At 38.7% G+C, this 21617-nt stretch overlaps 1 protein-coding gene across 1 annotated transcript in view; it reads right to left on the bottom strand.

Annotated features, from left to right (window-relative positions):
* The window catches only part of TM9SF2 (transmembrane 9 superfamily member 2), a 56592-nt gene that overhangs the window by 18114 nt on the left and 16861 nt on the right, over positions 1–21617 (bottom strand). Inside the window, exons 4-10 of the mRNA XM_082602504.1 lie at positions 16629–16756; positions 11718–11847; positions 9221–9345; positions 8214–8325; positions 6832–6911; positions 5912–6020; positions 1754–1886 (exon numbers count right to left, since the gene is read on the bottom strand). Of these exons, the coding sequence (XP_082458630.1) occupies positions 1754–1886; positions 5912–6020; positions 6832–6911; positions 8214–8325; positions 9221–9345; positions 11718–11847; positions 16629–16756 (817 nt within the window). The remainder of the gene's footprint in view (positions 1–1753; positions 1887–5911; positions 6021–6831; positions 6912–8213; positions 8326–9220; positions 9346–11717; positions 11848–16628; positions 16757–21617) is intronic.

Genomic DNA, 21617 nt, shown 5'->3' with positions numbered 1-21617 from the left:
TTCGTTTTATTTGTTCTTCCCTATATAATAACCCTCCCAACTAATAGGTAAAGAAGTACTATCTTATATTTATAGCAATTCCTAGCTTTAAACTGCAAGTCAGAAGTTATGGTTTTCTCAGGAAGAAATCCAAGAACAGAGGCAGGTGGCTTTCTAATCCCAGGAGCACCAAAGTTCCCCATGTTTCCCCTGGGTGCACACAGCCAAGCACACACCATTGCACACCCTCTGATCAGCACCAACTGAAGAGGAGAAACTCACGATCGATGACAGGAAACCAGACAGGGTAACTTTAGACGGTCTACTGGAACATCAGCTAAGGGGCACCCCCCACCCCCAGTTCCTCCCAGGCCTGAGAAATGGATTGTTCTGAAGCAAAACAGTCCATATTCGAGCAGTAAAGGGAAACAGTCCCTATCACTTTCTAACCTAGGCTCTCTGAAACGTTCCTTCCTTACAAGTTCCCTGTCTAGCTGACCCCAGCGAAGATCGGAGAGCGGCAGAAGGCAGCTCTCAATAAAATTTTAAAGCAGAATTTCACCCTCAAGCATCCATTCTGCTCTAACGCCACCTCAGCTCTCTGGGGATTCCGTGCAATCGCCTGTGTCCAAACCTCTTTCATGACTCGTTTTCCCAACGTACACTCTTCAGTGTAATATACTGACAAATGCTAGCCTCACCCATCACACCTGCATCTCCTTATCTAAGTTGTTAGTGGATAAATATGTTCTAGTTAGTCTTCAAACTGAGCCGAAAGGTGCAAATCAGTAAACCCCAAACTTATGCAGGTGCCAGACATCCGGCATTGATAATTCTCTTCCCAAACACTTATGTGGTTAATTGCATCATAAAAACTTAGAACAATTTTACTAGTAGAAAATGATTATAGTATTAGGTATTTAATATGCAATCAAACATAAGAACAAATGTTTGCTAAAGAAATTATTGAAAAGTCAGTGGTTTCTGAATTCTTCTAGTAACATTCATGCGTTACTGTTCATCAGTAGCACGCAACAATAAAGGAAACATGGGGAAACGAATGCATAATTCAGAAAATTCTTTTCATAAACATTTTTTTCTCTTGTAACTAGGAAAACTGAAAGACCATGGCATTAATATATTTCCAGAGAATAGTCTCAGAGCCACTCCTGCAGCTGATGAATACCTCTAAGGGATTTCTATTTTTTAAAAAAGAGAAGAGAAAGATTATCCTAATTGACAAAACCTTAATAAAATCTCTGAAGATTTTCAGGTGGCACGAGGAAGAGAGACTTGTTGTGTGGGAAGGTCTTTCCTGAACATTTTGCTAGAGAAAGAAAGAGGTCTTGCTTCCTAACTCCTGCCAAGATGGAAAGGTGTACAAAGAGCTTCCTGTCCCATCCCCTCCTCCTTTCTCTCTCAGTGGAAGCCAAGAAATCTTACGCTCGGTGCGACAGGATAGTCAACCTGCGTGACCCGGCTGCCAGGCCGCCCAGACTCAGACCCAGATGGTCTTTGAGGATCTAGTCATCTGCAGCTCCACTGCTCCCACAACAAAGGCCTGGTCTCTACGCAGCTGTGAGGGAGACATGAAGAGTCAACTTCTGGCACAGCTAACCTTGCCCCAGGTCACTTATGGCCAAAGCACACAGATTCTGAGAACCAAAAGGACTCTCAGAAACAACCTGGCCTAGCTACAACTTAGGAAAACTGGATTTCAAATAATTATTTAGAGAAAGTAATTTCTACTTTGTAATTTTCACTTAACACTTACATAGAGTCACGAAAGTCATAATTAAAATCTGTGTCCCTGATCCCAGGAAGACTGACAGCAGCATTCCTTTTCGGGGAGGACGGAATACATCACCATGAACTAGCTTCCAGCCAAATTCTTCCTGGGCATCCTCCTAAAAAGGGAATAAAATTGGTTCAGTGCCATGTGGTATCACCAAGAAAACTAGACAGTTTGTTCACTGTTGAATATGCAGATATGGAAATTTTTAAAAAACCTTACAAATGTTAATATTTATTTCAGTTTTGAAGTATAAAGCTTGACTCATGGAGCTTTATACAGCTTTCTTGAATTATTTTGAAAGGAATGTTGTGTGTTAAGGTCTATAAATATAGTTACTGAGAAACTTTAAAAAGAAATACAAAGATAGTGTGATACCTAGTTCTAGTCTAATAAGTCAAGCTTTATGATCCAATTTGATGGCGATTTTAAGTCATACTCTATTGGTCTTCATAACCTACACTTACTCATCTCCAAAACAAGCAAATGGTATTAGGTCTCATAGCTACTTTGCTTGTACAGTAGGCTTGGCTGTGAAAATATTAATAAGCTTGTGTCACCAGCCCAAACTGCTCCCCTATCTCCAGACACACGTACACACACCTGCCTAATCAACAGCTCCACTGGGTTGTTTAATGGACACCTTGAACAGAATTATCCACCGTGGAACTGATTCTCTCTCTCCCCGACTCTACCTGCTCTACCTGCGCTCTCCCTCAGTAGACAGAAGCTCTATCCTTCCAGTTGCTCAATCCCCCAAACCTTAAGAGTCATCCCTGATGCCTCCTTTTGTTTTTTTCACACTTCACATACAATCCTTTAACAGTTCTTACAGGTCTAGCTCTAAAATATATCCACAGGATCCGCCACTAGCCCCTGGTTCAAACCATCCCTTCTCACCTGGCTCTCACGGAATGCACTAAACTAGTCTCTGTTTCTGCTCTTGTCTCCATTCAGTGGATTCTCAATACAGAACCAGAAAGATCCTTTTAACTAATCAGGTGGTTCAGACCAGAAACGTGGGGTCATTCACTGGCTTCTCTCCCTCTTCCACCCTCTCCACAGTCAACTGGTCGATCAGCATTCCACCCCACCTCCTGAACACCCTCCGTATCTATCTGCCCCCTTCCCGACTTCTTCCCTGCCACCACCCCGGATCTCTGGGAACTCTCTAACAGTCTCCTGACTGGTCTCTGTGCCTCCCATCTTGCCCGGCTCCAAACGATTCTCCACATAATGTTCAAAGCGATTTTCCTAAAACATGAATCTGGCCATGTCACTGCTGTTTAATATTCTTCAACAGCTTCTCAATGACCTTCAGAATGCACAGCTTAGAAGTCCTTCAAAATTTGGTCCCTGGTATTTTTTCAGCCTCCTCACTTAACATTTCAGCCAGGGTACATCTGTATCCCTCCCCCAAATTCCCACTCAAATGTCTATCTTTGCAAGCAGTAGACAAGATTTAAAAACTAACATTCTAGTATTTTATAGTTTCACATTTTCATTTAGATCATTAATCATTTCAATATAAGCAATAAAGTTGGAATCTACCTTATTTTTTTTCTAGATGGCCACCCCTCTTATCCAAAACTATTCATCAAATCTATTTTTTCTTTGTTGATACACTTTTGTTAACCTCCAAATTTAGACTCATTATTATTATATATAGAAAATATTTACCTGGAATTTCTTCACCAATCCTCCTAAATCTCTCTTTAGGATTGTTATTTATTTTCTACTAAAGTATTTCTATAGTAATTCCTTCAGGTCTGACAGACTGATTCACTGCTAAAGTATTTCTACAGACATTCCTTCAAGTGAAGGTCTATTTGTGGTCAACTGGTTTTGTTAGTCTGAAAAAGGTATTTCATCTTCATTTTTGAAGGACAGCATCTCTGAGTACATGATTCTATGTAAGTAGTTAATTTCTGTCACTACCAATTTAAAAATATTATGTTTTGAGCTTTCATGGCCAACTTAATTGTTTTTCCTTTGCAGATGTTCACTCTTTTTCCCCTCTGGCTGATTCTAAGATCTCTTTTCTATGGTGTTCTGTGGTTTTGGCCAGTTGATCTAGGTGTGGATTTCATTTTATTTATTCCACTTTGGATATATTGTGTATCTTTTATCTATGGATTCTTATCTTTCATCTGTGCTGGAAAATCGTAGCTGTTACTTTTTCATATATCTTATACTCTGTAATTAACAATCTTAATATCTGAAATCTTTGGGACCTGGTGTAAATTTGTTGTTTATTGTAAATTTTTGTGAATTTCTGATTAATAGATCATACTTTATTCACCTTAATTGGGGGGAATCCTGCAAATCCAAATTTGAGAGACTTTCCTTCAGAGTATTTCTACTCGATTCTGCTGAGAATCAGAAGGCATTTACTAACCTAGAACCATTTTGCCCCCCTTCAAGAATCCAGGCTTAATACACAGGAGATCGAGGCTCACCATGACCCAAGGTTTAATGTCCCAATTGGTTAAAAACTTGATATAAGCACGGACCCAAAGAAGAACTTCAATTTCTCATGCTTGTACTGCTTCCTGCTCTGGCCTCACTCAATTTGGGGGGATGGGGTGGATTTGAGGGAGTCCTTGGATACCTTTTTTTTTTTTTTAACCTATCATAAGCCCAGCAATGAATCAAGACTGGTACATCAAGGGCTAATTTGTTTATTCATTCATTCAACAAATATCTGTTGATCACCAACTATATGCTTGGCACTGTTTAAAACACCAGAGATACTACAGTGAGTATAACAGAAAAATTCCTCTTCTCATGAGTACACCTTCCTTCTCATTGGAAAGTCAGACAATAAACAAAATAAGTACAATATATAGTACTGTAGATGGTGATAAGAAGTATGGATGCGGGGTGTGGGTGGAGAGGATGTAATTTTAATGGGCTGGTGAGGAAGGTCTCATTGGGAAGAGCGTATCTCAGTGAAGACCAGGACGTGAGGGAGCTCTCTGAGGGACGAACACTCGAGGAAGACAGAAAAGCAACTGTAGAGGCCTGGAAATGGGTACCCGCCTGAGGTGTCCGAGGAACAGCAAGGCAACCAGCATGGCTGGAGCGGAGCTCCAAGAGCTACTGCAGAGCCTCATGGGCCACTGTAAAGACCATGGCTTCACTGAGTGCAGTGCAAGTCACTGGAGGGCTGTCATTGGCAGTGAAATGACCCTGAACAGATACGCTCTGATGGCTATGATAAGAGGCTGGCAGGAGGGAAAGAATGGGAGCAAGACTGGAAGTAGGGTTTCCTGGCCTGTACCCCAAGGCCACCTCTGTACAAATAAAGAAAAAAAATTCCGTTAACTCAGCAATTATTTGGAATTGTCAATTATGAAGAGTATTGTGAAATTATTTTAATCAAATATTTAATAAGGCATACAATCAATAAAATCATGGAGAAGAAACCGTGGAGCACAAGTGCTAAAGAGCTTCTGAACATTAATATGTTCCTTTTTCTAATTAGAAAAGGACAGAGAGATGGGGGGAGTGAAGAAGCCGGGGAAGAGGAAACAATGGAAATCTGAGTTTTATGTATTCATTACAAGGAGTGATTCTTGTGGAAATTTTGTTAAAGAGCTGCTAGGAAATTAAAAAGTATAAAATGTAAAACATTATGCAACTCAAAATGCAAATAAATGAAGTTGAGGCATTAATTACTTTGAATCCACCAAAAGGTTGAAATGGTAAAAATTCAGTTAAAATTAATTTTAAAAAATTAAACATACACACATATAAAAATTGCTTGGGAGCTAGTCTACTCAACTTTGCTGTTTCACAAATGGAATGTCTGCTGGAAATAGAGACTCTGACAGAGCTGATGGCACGTAAGTGAAAAGAGGGCAGAGCTGGAGCTGTGCACCTGCACCCTTTCTGCACCCTCCACTGATGCAGATGAGGCTGTGAACAGTTCAGCTCTGAGAGCTGCGGTCACTAAATTTCTAGAGAAAACCAATCCTTAAGGATCATTTTCTTATTTGAAAATGTGAATTCAGGGTAACTTTTGAGAAGAGTGTTTTAAAAGCAGATTCTGTCTAAAGCTATTATTTCAATTTTTTCCAAAGAAAAAATAAAGACTATCCTTGGCAGACCAAAGAACAGTTCAGATGTTTCACTCACCGTAGAATCCATCTGATTATATCTGGCAATATCTTTATGCAGCGTCCGTAGCATAATCATAGCCACCATTCCAGACAAGAAGAGGACAATGACCAAGGAATTCATGATGCTGCAGAAATAAGCATGTTTGGATTAATCTACAGCTTAATCTTCGGAACAGCAAAACTCTTTAAAAACTATTTATTGAGTAACATTAAAACAGCATTAATCAAATTAAAAACTTGACCTAAAATCCAACAAATTCAATGAACTGTGTTCTGCTACACGGCCTTCTAGTGGATACATAACTGTATGTACTTATCATAACATAATTTTGTGGTCTGTTGAGAACTAGAATTTTTTTTCTCCATGGTCAACATTAATAACTACTGTGCCCAAATTAGGGCAACATAAGCTGCAAGGATCAATAATGGACTGGTCTGTACCCTCAAGAAATCTACTGAAAAACAGTTACTCAGTAAATTAATGAGTATCAAAAAAGATTAGTCAGTCAAGTAGGAAAAGGAGAGCGATGGCACCACGAACAGCTCTCTAGATAAAAGTTCTAAGTCATGCTGAGAGGATAATAATAATAATAATAATAATAATAATAAACAGTCATAACAGCTGCAGCGGCTTGTCTACTGAGCCCTCTTCCGTGCCAGGTAAGGTGCTCAAATGCTCTGTTTCATTACCTCCTTCAATCCTCAGAATAGTCCCATGAAGACAGGCTATTTCTAGATAAAGAAATGGACTCTGAGAAACTGGGTGATCTAGCCTGACTCACAACCAGCGACTGAAAGCCAGGACTGAATCCAAGTCTATCTAATTCAAAAGTCCAGCGTTCTGAGTAACTGGAGAATCAGAGTGAATGGGATGTTCAAAGGGACAGAGAATAAAATAAGGACAGAGCATAAAGGAGATTAATTCTATACTCTTACCTAAACCACTGAATGTGGGTATGAGGCATAGATTCCAGAATGTAGTCCCATCTAGATGCCCATCTGATATTCTTATCTTCCTAGAGGGATTTAAAAACACACACACACACACTCTTTAAATAAGAATTTGCCAATGAAGCATATTAGGGATCCAAAAATTTCCATTCACAGCTTAACATTCCAGTCAATAGATACAATTCCTCATTATCATAACTTGGGTTAGTCATGAGACTTATGGACCTAGATTTACTCAAGTCTCAGGAAAATTAGGATAAAATTAAGCAGTAAATAAAAAATAAGAGTTCCGGGGCCTCCCTGGTGGCGCAGTGGTTGAGAGTCCGCCTGCCGATGCAGGGGATACGGGTTCGTGCCCCGGTCTGGGAGGATCCCATATGCCGCGGAGCGGCTGGGCCCGTGAGCCATGGCCGCTGGGCCTGCGCATCCGGAGCCTGTGCTCCGCAACGGGAGAGGCCACAACAGTGAGAGGCCCGCATACCGCAAAAAGAAAAAAAAAAAAAAAAAAAAAAAAAAAATAAGAGTTCCTAAAAGTATCTAGTTACTTGTATTTTTTTTAAAGTCTTACTTTAAATCTTAATTAGCAAAGGCTTATTTTAAATGTCAAGACTTAGAGCTTTAGAGTATTTAATTATTTTCAGAAAATTGAGTGGAATAGCTTATTCTTTATTCTCTTTGATGCTATCTATCTATACCTATGAGACATTTAACCAGACCAGAGTCATAACCTAGGTACCCTGAGCATCTGGCAGGTGTCACCCACACTGAGCTCTTAATACCTAGAAAGCAATATGTACAATTTACTGCACCAGGCTTGCAAAATCACACACTATTTAGGGACAGTAAACGTCACAACTATATTGGATTGCCAAGATAGTTTATTAAAAATAGAGGTGGAATATTGCCCAAGGTTCTCATAAAATGAACTTTTACTTTCCTCCTAAGAAAACCCTCCCTTGAATTACCTAAGGACCTATATAGATTATCTACCATCAGGAAACTCTCCATTTAAGCTTACACTCAAATCCTGATTTTAGAAATAGTGCTGTTTGCCCAAACGCTTGTTGCGTATCTTTGACACTTTCATACCACCCTTCATGCCTAACTTCTACCTTCTGCTTTGTTTGTATCTCTTATGGCTTAACACTTTTAATCAGGCTCAGTTCTCCAATTCCCCATACTTCTTATTTAAACGAAGACTTAGTTCTGAGGGCAATTATGTTGCCTGGTGCACTGACAAACTTTTCCAAAAATTAACTCATTAAAAGCTTATCTATTTGACAAGCTAATCATATTTTTAATTAGTTTAAGTAATATGAATTTAAAATCAATTTCTGAGTTATACTAAAGATAAAAATCACACTCACCTGGAAGCTAACAGAGTAAGTATAAGCAATTCTGATCTCCCCAGAAGCCTTGTTACTTATATCCATGGGGGGTCCAGAGCAGTCTGTTTTATCTGTATGGGTGTGCTTGAAGCTGTGGGAAGAAACATTTTGGCAAGATGCTGATAAAATAGTTTTTTAAAATGGAGTAAAGGTTAGAGATTTTGTACGTATTTCACAATGCTGCTGATAGTCAAAAGTGATTCATATCACACTGAATAGTACAAATACTTACTTCATATAAATAAATGGCTTAGTTATAAGTGTACAAAATTGTTACTCAAAATAAGAACCAAACTTTGGAAAACACTACTTGAAGAGCATTAAATAATCTTTAAAGAAATCAAAACAAACACTGAGGGAGTTTAAATTAACTGCCATCTTATTATGGCATGCATTGCTTTACCACTAGTGACACAAGAAAATGGCTGTATCAGTTGGGTGGGGGAGTGGGGAGTCATGGAAAGAAAATACTCAGTCAAAGAAGCATCTCACAAATAACTGAGGAGTACTTTCACACTAAAAAAGCTGACAATTTGAAGAGATGCCCTTTCAATGACTTATCACATACTGGCATCTAACACTGCATGCAGGCTTTCGAAATGACACACAACCAGCTCATTTGGGCCTCTGAAAGCCACAAATATCTGAAGTAATGCTTTCCACTGTAAAAGGGAACATGGTCCTAACCACTTATGTTCTCCATTCCAACCTGACATAGAAAAGCTGTCAAAAATTGACTGAAAAACAAAACAAAAATGCACCTTGGCTACTTACCATGACAGGAAAATAAGTATTTGTATGGTTTCTCTGGGCAACCCATAACTCAGTAACAAATCATGCTAAAGGGAGTTTTAGTAAAATCAATTAAAATACCAAATTATATGCCAGAATACTGATTAAGGAAAAAGTTAATTGGTCCCCAAATATTTATTCTTTGGGTCTAAATTTCACTTACAGTTATTTATTTTTATCTATTGTATAATTACCTTTTTGGTTCAAGTTTAGCAGCCACTAATCTTGCTCCCATGGATCCAGTTTCAACAACATGGTAGTATATTTTGATGTCAACATGGTTAAAGATGTAAAATGTATCTCTTTCATGGAATTCCGACTGTGGAGCAGAACTTAAAGTTAGTGGTAGAAAACTGGCTATAAAAGAGTCGAAACATAAAATTTTAAAATGAGCCAAAACAAATAAGAAAATCTGAACTTGGACAGAATTTTAATCCTTCCCCACGCCTCTCCCGTTGCGGAGCACAGGCTCCGGACGCGCAGGCTCAGCGGCCATGGCTCACGGGCCTAGCTGCTCCGTGGCATGTGGGATCTTCCCGGACCAGGGCACGAACCCGTGTCCCCTGCATCGGCAGATGGACTCTCAACCACTGCGCCACCAGGGAAGCCCCTGAAGTATAGTTTTTAATTGAAATACAATGTTGTGCTAGTTCCTTGCGTACAGCAAAGTGATTCAGTTATATATATATTCTTTTCCACTGTAGGTTATTACAAGATATTGAATATAGTTCCCTGTGCTACACAGTACAACCTTGTTTATTATATTTTATTTATAGTAGTTTGTATCAACTAATCCAAAACTCCTATTTTATCCCTCCTCCCCTTTCCCCTTTGGTAACCATAAGTTTGTTTTCTATGGCTGTGAATCTGTTTCTATTTTATAAGTTCATTTGTTTCATTTTTTTAGATTCCACATATAAGTGATATATATTTGTCTTTCTCTGTCTGATGCACTTCACTTAGTATGATAATCTCTAGGTCCAACCATGTTGCCGCAAGAGGCATTATCTCATTCCTTTCTATGGCCGAGTAATATTCCATTGTGTGTGTGTGTATACACCACATCTTCTTTATCCACTCATCTGCTGATGGACATTTAGGTTGCTTCCATGTCTTGGCTATTATAAATAGTGCTGCTATGAATACTGGGGTGCATGGATCTTTTCGAATTAGTGTTTTTATCTTTTCCAGATACACGCCCAGGAGTGGGATTGCTGGATCACATGGTAACTCTATTTTTAGTTTCTTAAGGAACTTCCATACTGTCTTCCATAGTGGCTGCACCAACTTACATTCCCAGCAACAGTGTAGGAGGGTTCTCTTTTCTCCACACCCTCTCCAGCATTTATTATTTGTAGACTTTTTGATGATGGCCATTTTGACCATTATGTCTGAAGTCTGGGAGAGTTATGCCTCCATAAGCTTAAACTCTTTGTAAGCCAAAACTAACTGGCAGAGGTACAAATTACACTTCTTTAATGTTTTAATTTTTACATAAAACTTTAAAAGTGCCTGACAAGACATCTCTTATTGTCTAGCTTTTCCCTTAGAAAATAAAAAAAGTAAAAATTTAAATATTATATGTTATGAGCATGCTAAATGTTACACATTTTAACACTTTTCCTTCATGAAAGTTTAAAACTTCAGAATAAACCAATAACCTAAATTATTCAAGAGTCCTTGGTCAACTCTCACAAAAGCATTAACCAAATAACCAGTTTCATGATTGAGCTCATGCTAACTTCTACTACCAGGTCAGATTCATTAAGAGATTAAATCAGGTTGACTTCATTATACAAAATTTAATATATATCCCCAATAATTTTGATTACTTTCTAAATTAATGTCTTCATTATTTTATTTTATTTTTATTTTTATTTTTTTTGTGGTACGCAGGCCTCTCACTGTTGTGGCCTCTCCCACTGTGGAGCACAGGCTCCAGACACGCAGGCTCAGCAGCCATGGCTCACGGGCCTAGCCGCTCCGCGGCACGTGGGATCTTCCTGGACCGGGGCACGAACTCATATCCCCTGCATCGGCAGGCAGATTCTCAACCACTGCGCCACCAGGGAAGCCCTATTATTTTATTTTTTGAATTGTAAAAGAATGGCCTCAAAGATTGATATCTTTTAAAAAAGGTATAATACCAAACTTTTACAATACAATATTCTATGGACTTAAATTCGCAATACAAGTTTCAATGGACTTATTATGAGGTCTTTTTGGCAGTCAACCATGAACTTTTTTTTTAATATGTAAGATTTATGAATTTAACTTTTAACAGAGTCAGAACATACAAAGTCCTAGCCCATATCATAGTGTTTAGCATATAAGAGACACTGCCAGTAAATGTTGAACTGAATCTGAATTTTTTTAGTTCTAGAGTTATAAACTGTTAATCTGGCTTAAATTTAAAGACTAGGTATGGGAATTCCCTGGTGGTCCAGTGGTTAGGACTCAGCGTTTTCATTGCAGCAGCCTGGGTTCAATCCCTGGTCGGGGAGCTATGATTCTGCAACCTGCACGTTACAGCCAAAAAAATAAAAAAAGGACCGAGTAGTTGTCCTTCAGAACATCTGAATTGCACTCATTCGATGAATATAACCATTTTTGTAAAGATAAAGATTGACTCCTTCTACCAAAAAGCCATATTTTAAAAAATAGCATAGAGTTAGTTTATCACAAACTTACGTTAATAACACAGGCATCTTTTGCATGGCCTTTATCTGTAATGTAACAGCCAATAGGAAATCCAGGATTACAGAACCTCTGACCATCTTCAACATCATAACACCATGTTACCGGCATATTATCCACAATCCTACACACAGAAATAAAAGTCAAGTTAGAAACCACCAAACATGACTAAGAATTACTTCCCAAATCTGTGTCAATACTTTGTAAAATGTAAATGTCTAAAAATGCCTTAAGGTGTCAAAACTACAATCAAAGAATTTTGATAAAATGTGGTACTTCATAAGTAATAGTATTGTGCCAATATCTGACACACTGTAGTGGGAAAAAAAATCTCTACACCTTCTTTGAAAGGGAGTAAATTAAATAAATTAATTTACTGCGATCGCTAAATATAACAATACCATTATCTAGACACCTAAATATAATTTACCCTCAGTGAACACTCAAAAGCTCTAAATAGGTGCAAAGCAATATATTTAGTTCCTTGGGAACAGTTTATTGAATAGTATAGAAACAAACGTCTTTTATTACTCAGGTAATTCAATAAAAAGGAGAAGAATATAACTGCAAGATATAGGGAAATATTCAACTTAAGGGCCATGCGAAAAACTGAAAATAATAGTATCATCTATTAAAACCATGTAAATCCAACTTATGTCTAAAAGAAATGCTGCTATAAAGTTAGAGAAATAAACCTTTCAAGTTCTATAGTGAAAAAACTTTTTTTTAAAAAAGGATAAAAGTAAAGAATAAAATTTTGTAGTCCTGTATAATTAAATTAAAGTGCAAGCATGGGGTCTCCTATGCCCAAAACACATCACAGGATACAAATTTTAAAAATTGCTAAAAATATACTAGCTGTATTTCAGTCATAAGACAACACTCCAGGGCATGTTTTACTTGTGAATTAATGTATGCCTTAGGAAGTAAAATTATGATTCTATATTCACCCAGGGTGTACGTTAATGACCTAATAAAACAAGTCTTGTCACACTTAAATGCTATTTAGTAGTACCCAATATACTAAATTTTAGAATCACTTATGCTATTAAGTTGCTTATTATTATAGCCAGCAGGCTAGTAGTTCCCATGAAAAGACTAAAATATCAGAAGCATGAAAACCATGTTATATAATATAAATAATTCAGATTTTTTTGAGGACTCAAGAATCAGTTAATTGCTTTAATTTTTTAGATAGACAATGAAGTTCAGTCAATGAATATATACTAGCAATATATTAATTTTAATATCTTTACACTATTGTATCAGAGAGAGTACTACATAAAATTATAGTGCTAGTTACAAAATGAGAATTAAGGGGCAATTTAGGTTTTTTTTAAAGGTGAACATCCTAAATGTATCATTTACATAATGCCTTGACATAACCTTTGCCTGGCTGGAAACAAAAAAACCCCAACAAACCCTTGGAAATAAATGTAAGAAAACTTAAAGAATATAATTTTCAATTACTGCCTTGCTAAGTTGGGAAGCAGTAGCTACTGAAATTCATAACACCAAAAATATTTAAAAATTCTATTTTCAATCTGATATAGTGAAAGAGTATAAGAAGAGGACTCAAAAGGTTAAAGGTCGAATGACTGGCCCCAATTTTTTACCATTAAGGACTGCCTTCCATTATTTCCCTCTACCCTCATGGGCTCCATCTGAAACACTTCTAGCAGTCAAGCTTCATTTATTAATAACTCAATTTTCCCAATAAATTAATTTCCAGAGTTTCTGATCAGAATGGAATAACCCATGTTGCCACAATACACTCAAAAAAAAAAGTGCAGCCAAAAGCAAAGAAACTTGGTATTTAGGTTATTCTTCATAGTTTTTTTTGTTTCTTTGTTTGTTTATTTGCATTACGCGGGCCTCTCACTGTTGTGGCCTCTCCCGTTGCGGAGCACAGGCTCCAGACGCACAGGCTCAGTGGCCGTGGCTCACGGGCCCAGCCACTCCACGGCATGTGGGATCTTCCCAGACTGGGGCACAAACCCGTGTCCCCTGCATTGGCAGGCGGACTCTCAACCACCACGCCACCAGGGAAGCCCAGTACATACTCTTTTATATACCTACATGTGCACAGAAATCTGGAAACAGGGCTTCCCTGGTGGCGCTGTGGTTAAGGATCTGCCTGCCAATGCAAGGGACATGGGTTCGAGCCCTGGCCTGGGAAGATCCCACATGCCGCGGAGCAACTAAGCCCGTGCGCTACAACTACTGAGCCTGAGCTCTAGAGCCCGCAAGCCACAACTACTGAGCCCACATGCCACAACTCCTGAAGCCTGCGCGCCTAGAGCCCGTGCTCCACAACGAGAAGCCACGACAATGAGAAGCCCGCGCACTGCAACGTAGAGTAGCCCCCACTCAGCACAATTAAAGAAAGCTTGTGCACAGCAACAAAGACCCAACACAGCCAAAAATAAATAAATAAATTTATATTAAAAAAATCTGGAAACATACAGGAGAAATAATAGTGCTACCTCTGGGGAGCAGGATTAAAGAAGTTGAGGGTAGTAGAAAACACTGTCTAATCTTTCATATTTCTAAGGGTTCCTGCTATTTTATCTCTGTCAACTCTGCTATCTATGCTTAAAATCAAATTACACAGTAAAAATGTCTGAAGTCAGCCAAGGACAGAAATATACTCAACTAATGGTTCACATAAATGCATCAATATGAATCAAATATTTTCTAAATGTGTAATGTGTAATGTGTTTCTAAATGTGTAATGAACTGATTGCCTAGAATTAATGAACTAATTGCCTAGAATTACCAGACTGTATATCTGTGATATGGCTTAGATTTTTTGTTAATGGATTCAGACCTGAAATCATAAACTTTTCTGATTCAACTACGAAAATCACTATTCACCAGCATTGTTCTCGTTTATTTTTTTAGGCAGAATTGTTTAAGTTTGCAACTATTTTAAATTATTCTTCTTGTTATTAGGCATCTTGGGATCAAAACAGTACCTATGTTAACTGCATCATAAATAAGTTAAAAATATTTCTAAGTACTTTATTGTCAGGAATCTACTGTAGAAGAGGTGCTTCTAGTATTTTTGAGAGGAAGACTCTAAACACGATTCTAAGAACAGAGGGTAGAAGAGAAAGCTCAAAATCACCCATAGTGGGCTTCCCTGGTGGCGCAGTGGTTGAGAATCTGCCTGCTAATGTAGGGGCCACGGGTTCGAGCCCTGGTCTGGGAGGATCCCACATGCCGCGGAGCAACTAGGCCCGTGAGCCACAACTACTGAGCCTGCGCGTCTGGAGCCTGTGCTCTGCAACAAGAGAGGCCGCGATAGTGAGAGGCCCGCGCACCGCGATGAAGAGTGGCCCCTGCTTGCCACAACCAGAGAAAGCCCTCGCACAGAAATGAAGACGCAACACAGCAAAAATAAATAAATTTTAAAAAAAATCACCCATAGTGGCCTAAAGAGTCATTCTTTCATTCAGTCAACAAATGGACAGCTGTCAGAGTAAATGGAGGTAGAAGGGGTGAAAATGAGCCTTAAGGCTCATAAGGACTGAGCCTTAAATACGATTTTGAAGGCTGGAAAGAACAATTTTAAGCAAAGAGAAAACACCAAGGGAAACTTTTCAATTACTGATGAATGAGAAATGTATCCTGAGTTACATTAATTCAGCAATTAAGTAGTATTCTCACAGTAGCTTACAGGAAAACAGCTCTTGGCTTACCAGAAACCAAAGAAATGAAGACATGGACGAGACTTTCAAGTTCCTGTGAGCACTGAGGGTCCGATGAGAAAGAAGCTGACACAAGTGTAACGGGCACGTTTCCTTCCTTCTAACAGAGTCCTGCTATGGGAGACTCATTTCTATGTGGTTCAGTTGTATTTTATGCAGGTCTAGCCAATCAGAGTGAATCACCCTAATCACAGACTCATTCATGAATGGGCATGTGACCCAGGGTTGCCCCTCCCTAGGACTTTTTTGTTCTACGTGTACGGAGGGGAGGATGGGGAGAAACCAAGGAGGCAAGAGGGAATGAGAGGTTCCAACAATCCTACTGAGCCACAGGATCTGGTCATGTCCAAACTGAAATCAATGTTCTCACCTCCCTGAGTGAGGGCAAACGGGTCTGAGGTAGTGACAGGACAAACATTCAAGAGGAAGTCCACAAAGATCATCTTCCTGTTCACCACCTCCAGCACCTTACACTTTTTGGAAGAGGCAAAACATATGTAAACCATGACCACCAGAGAATATAGGCATTTGTTGGCAAAATTATCTGGAAGAATAACACTTGGTTATATTTGAAAAGTTGGGTTTTCGAGACCCTTTTTTAATACTGTTTGAATATTGTATAGTAAGTAAATACTACTGGGGAGGCAAAAAAAAAATTTTTAATGCTTTTTGATTATGATGCAAACTGGTAAAAACATTGTTAATGTTATGTCATGTTTATAAAATAAAAAATGATTACACAAATTACAAGTATTTTTATTGGAAGTAGATGCTATTTCTCAAATATCAAATGAAAGTTAAATTTTGTTTTCCTATGGTCTTTTTCACGGCCTTCAAGTATAAAATAACAGTATTTTTCTAGAAGACTGATCCAGGTCCTTTCCCAAAGCATAAATATGCTCCTTTTAACTACGTATGAATAAAAGAAGTGCTCTAGGAAACAGGTCTGTGTACCTAAACAAGTACCACATATTACAATAATCTAAGTGCAGAAAATGATGATACTTTAAGCTGTCAACCTTAGTAATCCTCTGGCAAATAAAAGTCACTACTTCATATTACTAATAACCAAAAAAGGAAATAAATTAATCTGCTATTTTTATAGAATCAATGAAGTATCTACACATTCAATGAAACAGAGGTTTCTTCTTGAAAAGGAAAAAGCCCCAAATCCCAAATCTCCACGTCTTACCAGTGATGTTGATAATTCAGTAACATGCTTTTTTTCAAGAATTCTAACTTTTGTTTGTCTTCAGCTTTCTCTGTATGGTATGTTTTTGTACAAACAAGCTTACAGGTCTCCTCCTTATTAAATGTAAACTGTATTAAAATAAAGTGGAAAGCAAATTAAGAAAAAATATCCAGATCCTTCATGCCTGTAACATAAATAGAGTAAAAGCACTGGTCTCCTTAAATTACTTAAGTGCATTAATATTGATAATAAACAGAAATTCCCCACAGATCAATCAGATTTAAATTTCAATCTTATTCTGTTTCTCTAAAAACCTGTCATCAATTTTTCTTTTAATAAGTAACAGTTTTTATTTTTATTTTTGATAATTTCAACCAACCCATCTCTTAAATATAAGTGAGTCCTAGGAGGGGGAAAAAACCCACACGTAGAACAAAACAACATCAGTATCTCCATAATAATGTCCCCTGATAATGTTTTGGAAATTATGGATTTGAAGGCTTTCTATTAATAAACAGGTAAGGTTTTATGTCTATGTATTATTCATTCAGTGGATACTTGTTAAGTGTCTCCTATGCACCAGGTGATGCAGCTTCAGCAGTGAACAACACGGACTGTGATGACACAAGAAAAAGTCAAATCTGGATGTCTAGAATCAGAATAAATGGGATCCTTTTTACTCACATTTGAAAAGATTGTCAATTTTTAGGATGTTATGTAATAACAAAGTTGAAACAAAAATTGATAATTTTTTAAACCAAAGTTTAAAAACTAAGGAGTCCTCCAATTCTGGAGTCTAGGACTTATTTCATGAGCATGAAAACACACACATTATATTATTCACAACATATTATATAATGTACGTTTACTTTACCAGGGCCTATTTATGTCTTAATTTTAAAAATCTATTTCCTAGTTTTCTTAAGGCTATAATTTATTAAGCTAATTATATATACTCCATAATGTAACTATATATAGCCCAATACACCTTTTAATAAATTCAAACTTTATTACAGGGAGTAAAAAAAACCCCAACTTGCATATGTTTCACTTCAGAGCAGTCCATTCTTTTATACATTATTTATTAAAATCCCTAAACCAGTTACTGTGCATCCGACAAACCAACGTGTCAAGTGTAGCTCACTGCTACCACCTGTCAGCCAATAGTTTCGTTCTCAAGGCGTTGCTGTTTCTGTGAATACAGCAATATTTATGTAAATATGCAACAGTTTAAATCTTATATGAACCTTATAGGTTCCATCTGAAAGACTGGGAAATGAAAAAAACAGACGTATACAAACTAAGGAATCAGAGGGATGTGTCAAACTTAAAGCGGAGAGAGACATTATTAGTTACCACAAAAGTAGCAAATCTTACACCGCAGTCCAATGCTCACTGGGCTCAGGCTAGTCAACGGTGTGTGCAATTGTGAAGGCAAACAGCAACCCTAAAGATGTCACTTAACCATCATAATAAACGCTTAGTACCTCATGTAACCCTCCCAACAGCCCTATGACGAAGTCTTCTTTGCTGACTCCTCCTCCGTCTTCCTGACCCATTAATACAACTGCCCCAAGGCCCGGTCCTTGGAATTCTTCTCTTCACTATTTTTACCCACTCCCTTGGGGAGTTGATCAATTCCTGGCTTCAAATACCAACTATACACTAATGATTCTCAAATACACGTATCTAGGCTGAACCCCTCCTCCAAACTGCAGACACGTATCTTCAACTGCTAACATCCCTACTTGTACGCCTGCCAAACATCTCATGTCATGTCAAAACAAACTCTTCCCCATTCCCTCCAAACCTCCTCTTCCCCCAGACTTTCCCATCTTAGAAAACAGAAACTCCACACCCCACATCCCACCTCTCGGCAAACTGTTGGCCCCAACTTCAAAACACAGCCAGTTTCTGAGATGCTGACCGCTTCACAACTCCCACCCTTACCCCAGTGATCTGAGTCACCATCAAGTCATGCATATTTTCATGACTGACTGTGAGAGACTCCTAACTTGCCTCCTGGCTTCTCACTCTCCCACGGTCCATTCTCGCTGCAACAGTCCTGGTGATCCTGTTAAAATCTAACCCTATCCCAAACCCTTCAATGCTAACCATCTTGCCCAGATGCTCAGGTCAAAGTCTTTACAATGGCCTATGAGTGGGCTACATGATGTGGTCCTATTACTCCTTTGCCCTCATTTCCCACTAGTCTCTGTCTCGCTCACCTGCTTGAGTCGCACCAATTTTTCTCTGTACCTTGAATACATCGGGCGAGCGACATCTCAGGACCTTTGCTTTTGCTGCGTCCTTCACCACGTCCTCCCCTCTCCCCACGAATTCACATGGCTCACTCCCTTCCTTGCTTCAAGTCTTTTGCTCACCTCTCAGGGGAGACCTCCTCTGGCCTATTTAAAACTGAAAATCCTCCATCCACCTTCCCTGATTTATCTTCAATAGTTCTTTCATCAGCAACTGACACACCTTGTGTTTCAGTGATTCGTTTTGTTTCCCTCTCCCCATCAGAACACAAGTCCACGAGGACAGAGACTTTTTTGGTTCACTGCTGTACCCCACAACGAACGACCACAGTGCCAGGCTCGTGAAAGACATTCAGCAGTTGTGTTAACCGACTGAATGAGTGAATATGAGTGGTTAGACCTGAGATTTTATGATCCTATGATAGGAGGCTCCAGCTTCACATAATGCACACGACACCTTGCACAGCTTTTTTGCCTGACCTCAACGAAAGTCATCGATAAAAGATGGCAAAGCAGATTTGGGGTTTTGTTTGGTTGCTGGTTGCTACTGTTATTTTTACTGCAGATCTAAAATAAGGCAAAATTCTTTGAAAAGAAAGGACAAAGAATCAATACTGAAATCAATGCTGAAAAATACATCAATACATTTATGGTTGCCTTGGGGAAAAACTCTGCTATCTTGGTCTGATGTTTCTGTTAACCTGTGCCTTGATCTTAAGAAACGCTTACTCTGTCTCTGTAAGCTTGGGGCTTAAAGAACTTGGTTTAGCACAAATCTTGATCCTAAAAAGTTCTAGAAAACTCTGGGAAAATGTTAGGTGCACATGCTTTCTCCAGTTTAAAACATTCCTTCTGTTCTTCGATTTTACCTCAACTCCTAGGACAAAATTAAATCTGAAAAGCACTAGGCCCGGGCTTCCCTGGTGGCGCAGTGGTTAAGAATCCGCCTGCCAATGCAGGGGACACGGGTTCGAGCTCCGGTCCGGGAAGATCTCACATGCCGCAGAGCAACTAAGCCCCTGCGCCACAACTACTGAGCCCGCAAGCCACAACTACTGAAGCCTGCATGCCTAGAGCCCATGCTCCACAACAAGAGAAGCCCGCGCACCTCAACTAGAGAAGGCCTGCGCACAGCAACAAAGACCCAACGCAGCCCAAAAAAAAAAAAAGCACTAGGCCTAAAAGAACGGTCTTTTGCATAAGCAAGGCATAATCTTTACATAAAAATAAATGAACCCTGGGTAGAATCCTACTAAAGAAGTAATTTGCCTTTAAAGTCTACACCAAAGGGACAAAACTTCTCTATGGATTTGCATATTTTGCTGTTTACCGTTGGAGGCTCCTGTTGTCCCTCAAATTCACTGAAGGTGTTACTGATGCTCTTCCCGCCTTCCATCATTTCTTAAGATCAAGGCATAAACAAACAGAAAGATGGGACTGAGAGACAAAAGGAGTATTTTAAGGTAGTTATACAATTTAATAAATATGCTGAAAATCACCCTCTGCTATAAAAAGAATGCAACAATTTCCAAAGTAATCTTTTAAAATATCACATCTGGGAAATGTTACACAATTAATATGCTTGCCCTACTCAATACCACCATGTCCACATATTTTGAGTTTCTTCTTTCCAGTGACTTCATCTCATTAGGCCTTCAAATCTGTCTTTGAAAAAGTTAAAAAAAAAGAAACTCTGGCATCTTTACGGTAGAAAATCTCAAATTAAAACATTTTAAGAGGACATACTTACGGTTGAAAACTATGAACCTGTAGTGAATTAAAGGTGTACAATTATGTCTTCCCCCAGTGCTTCACAGTGTAGATATGGTGCTGGAGTAAGAGGGTTAATGGGACTAACCGAGGCTTTTTGGGGATTTGCTGGACAGATGCTCAAGAAGTAAGGGCCAAGGGAGACAGACAGTGGTGCTTAGTGAGAAAGCAGGCAAGGCAGCTAATCATGGGGTCACAGAAGAGACGGGTGTGACACCAAGAGAGGGAGCTGTTAGGCTGGGGTCAGGTTACAGTCACTGAAATGAGTATGCCCACATAGAGTTAAAGAAAAATGCACAGTGCAGAATAATATTTTAAAACATAAACACACACATTTAATTCTATTTATATATGCTTGTAAGTACATGGAACATTTCAGGAAAGATTAACAAGAAACTGTGATGTGGAACGGGGCGGGGGGAAAGAAACTTACTTTTCTTTTTATAGTCTGTACCATTTAGTTTTGTATTCGGTGATACATTATTATTACAAACTAGTTTAATTTTTCTAAAGAGAGAGATACATTATTCTTTGTGCAGCAGGAGAGCAGATATAAAATGAACAGGGGACTATGAAATTCAGAAGGATAACGGGCTCAAAAGATAACAGATTTAAAAGGCAGAATAATTCTGGATGATGAAGTATATATACTGAAGAGAATATCTTATATTGTGCTTAGCTTGGTTCAACTGATGTCCTAAAAATGTATCAAAGATGTACCAAATATACTTCCACTGATCAAAACAGAAAGGTTAGCTTCCCCAAAACCCAATGGGAGAGCTGAAGTAGTGCTTTATCTGCTAATAGGGAAATTCTAGGCATTCTGTTCCCAAACGAAGTTGCTGGGACAACTCTTCGTAACTGAAAGCTGGGTTCCAGGTCCCTCTGTAAGGTGAGGCAGGGGGTCTGAGCACTTTTAGGCCACCACCTTATCATTTATTGATATAATACTGACTGT

The sequence above is a fragment of the Mesoplodon mirus genome, assembly GCF_964341445.2.
Source record: "Mesoplodon mirus genome assembly, chromosome: 17".
In the NCBI taxonomy this organism is placed as follows: Eukaryota; Metazoa; Chordata; class Mammalia; order Artiodactyla; family Ziphiidae; genus Mesoplodon; species Mesoplodon mirus.
The sequence above is the reverse complement of the archived record's forward strand: the minus strand, read 5'-3'. Positions and strand labels throughout refer to the sequence as shown.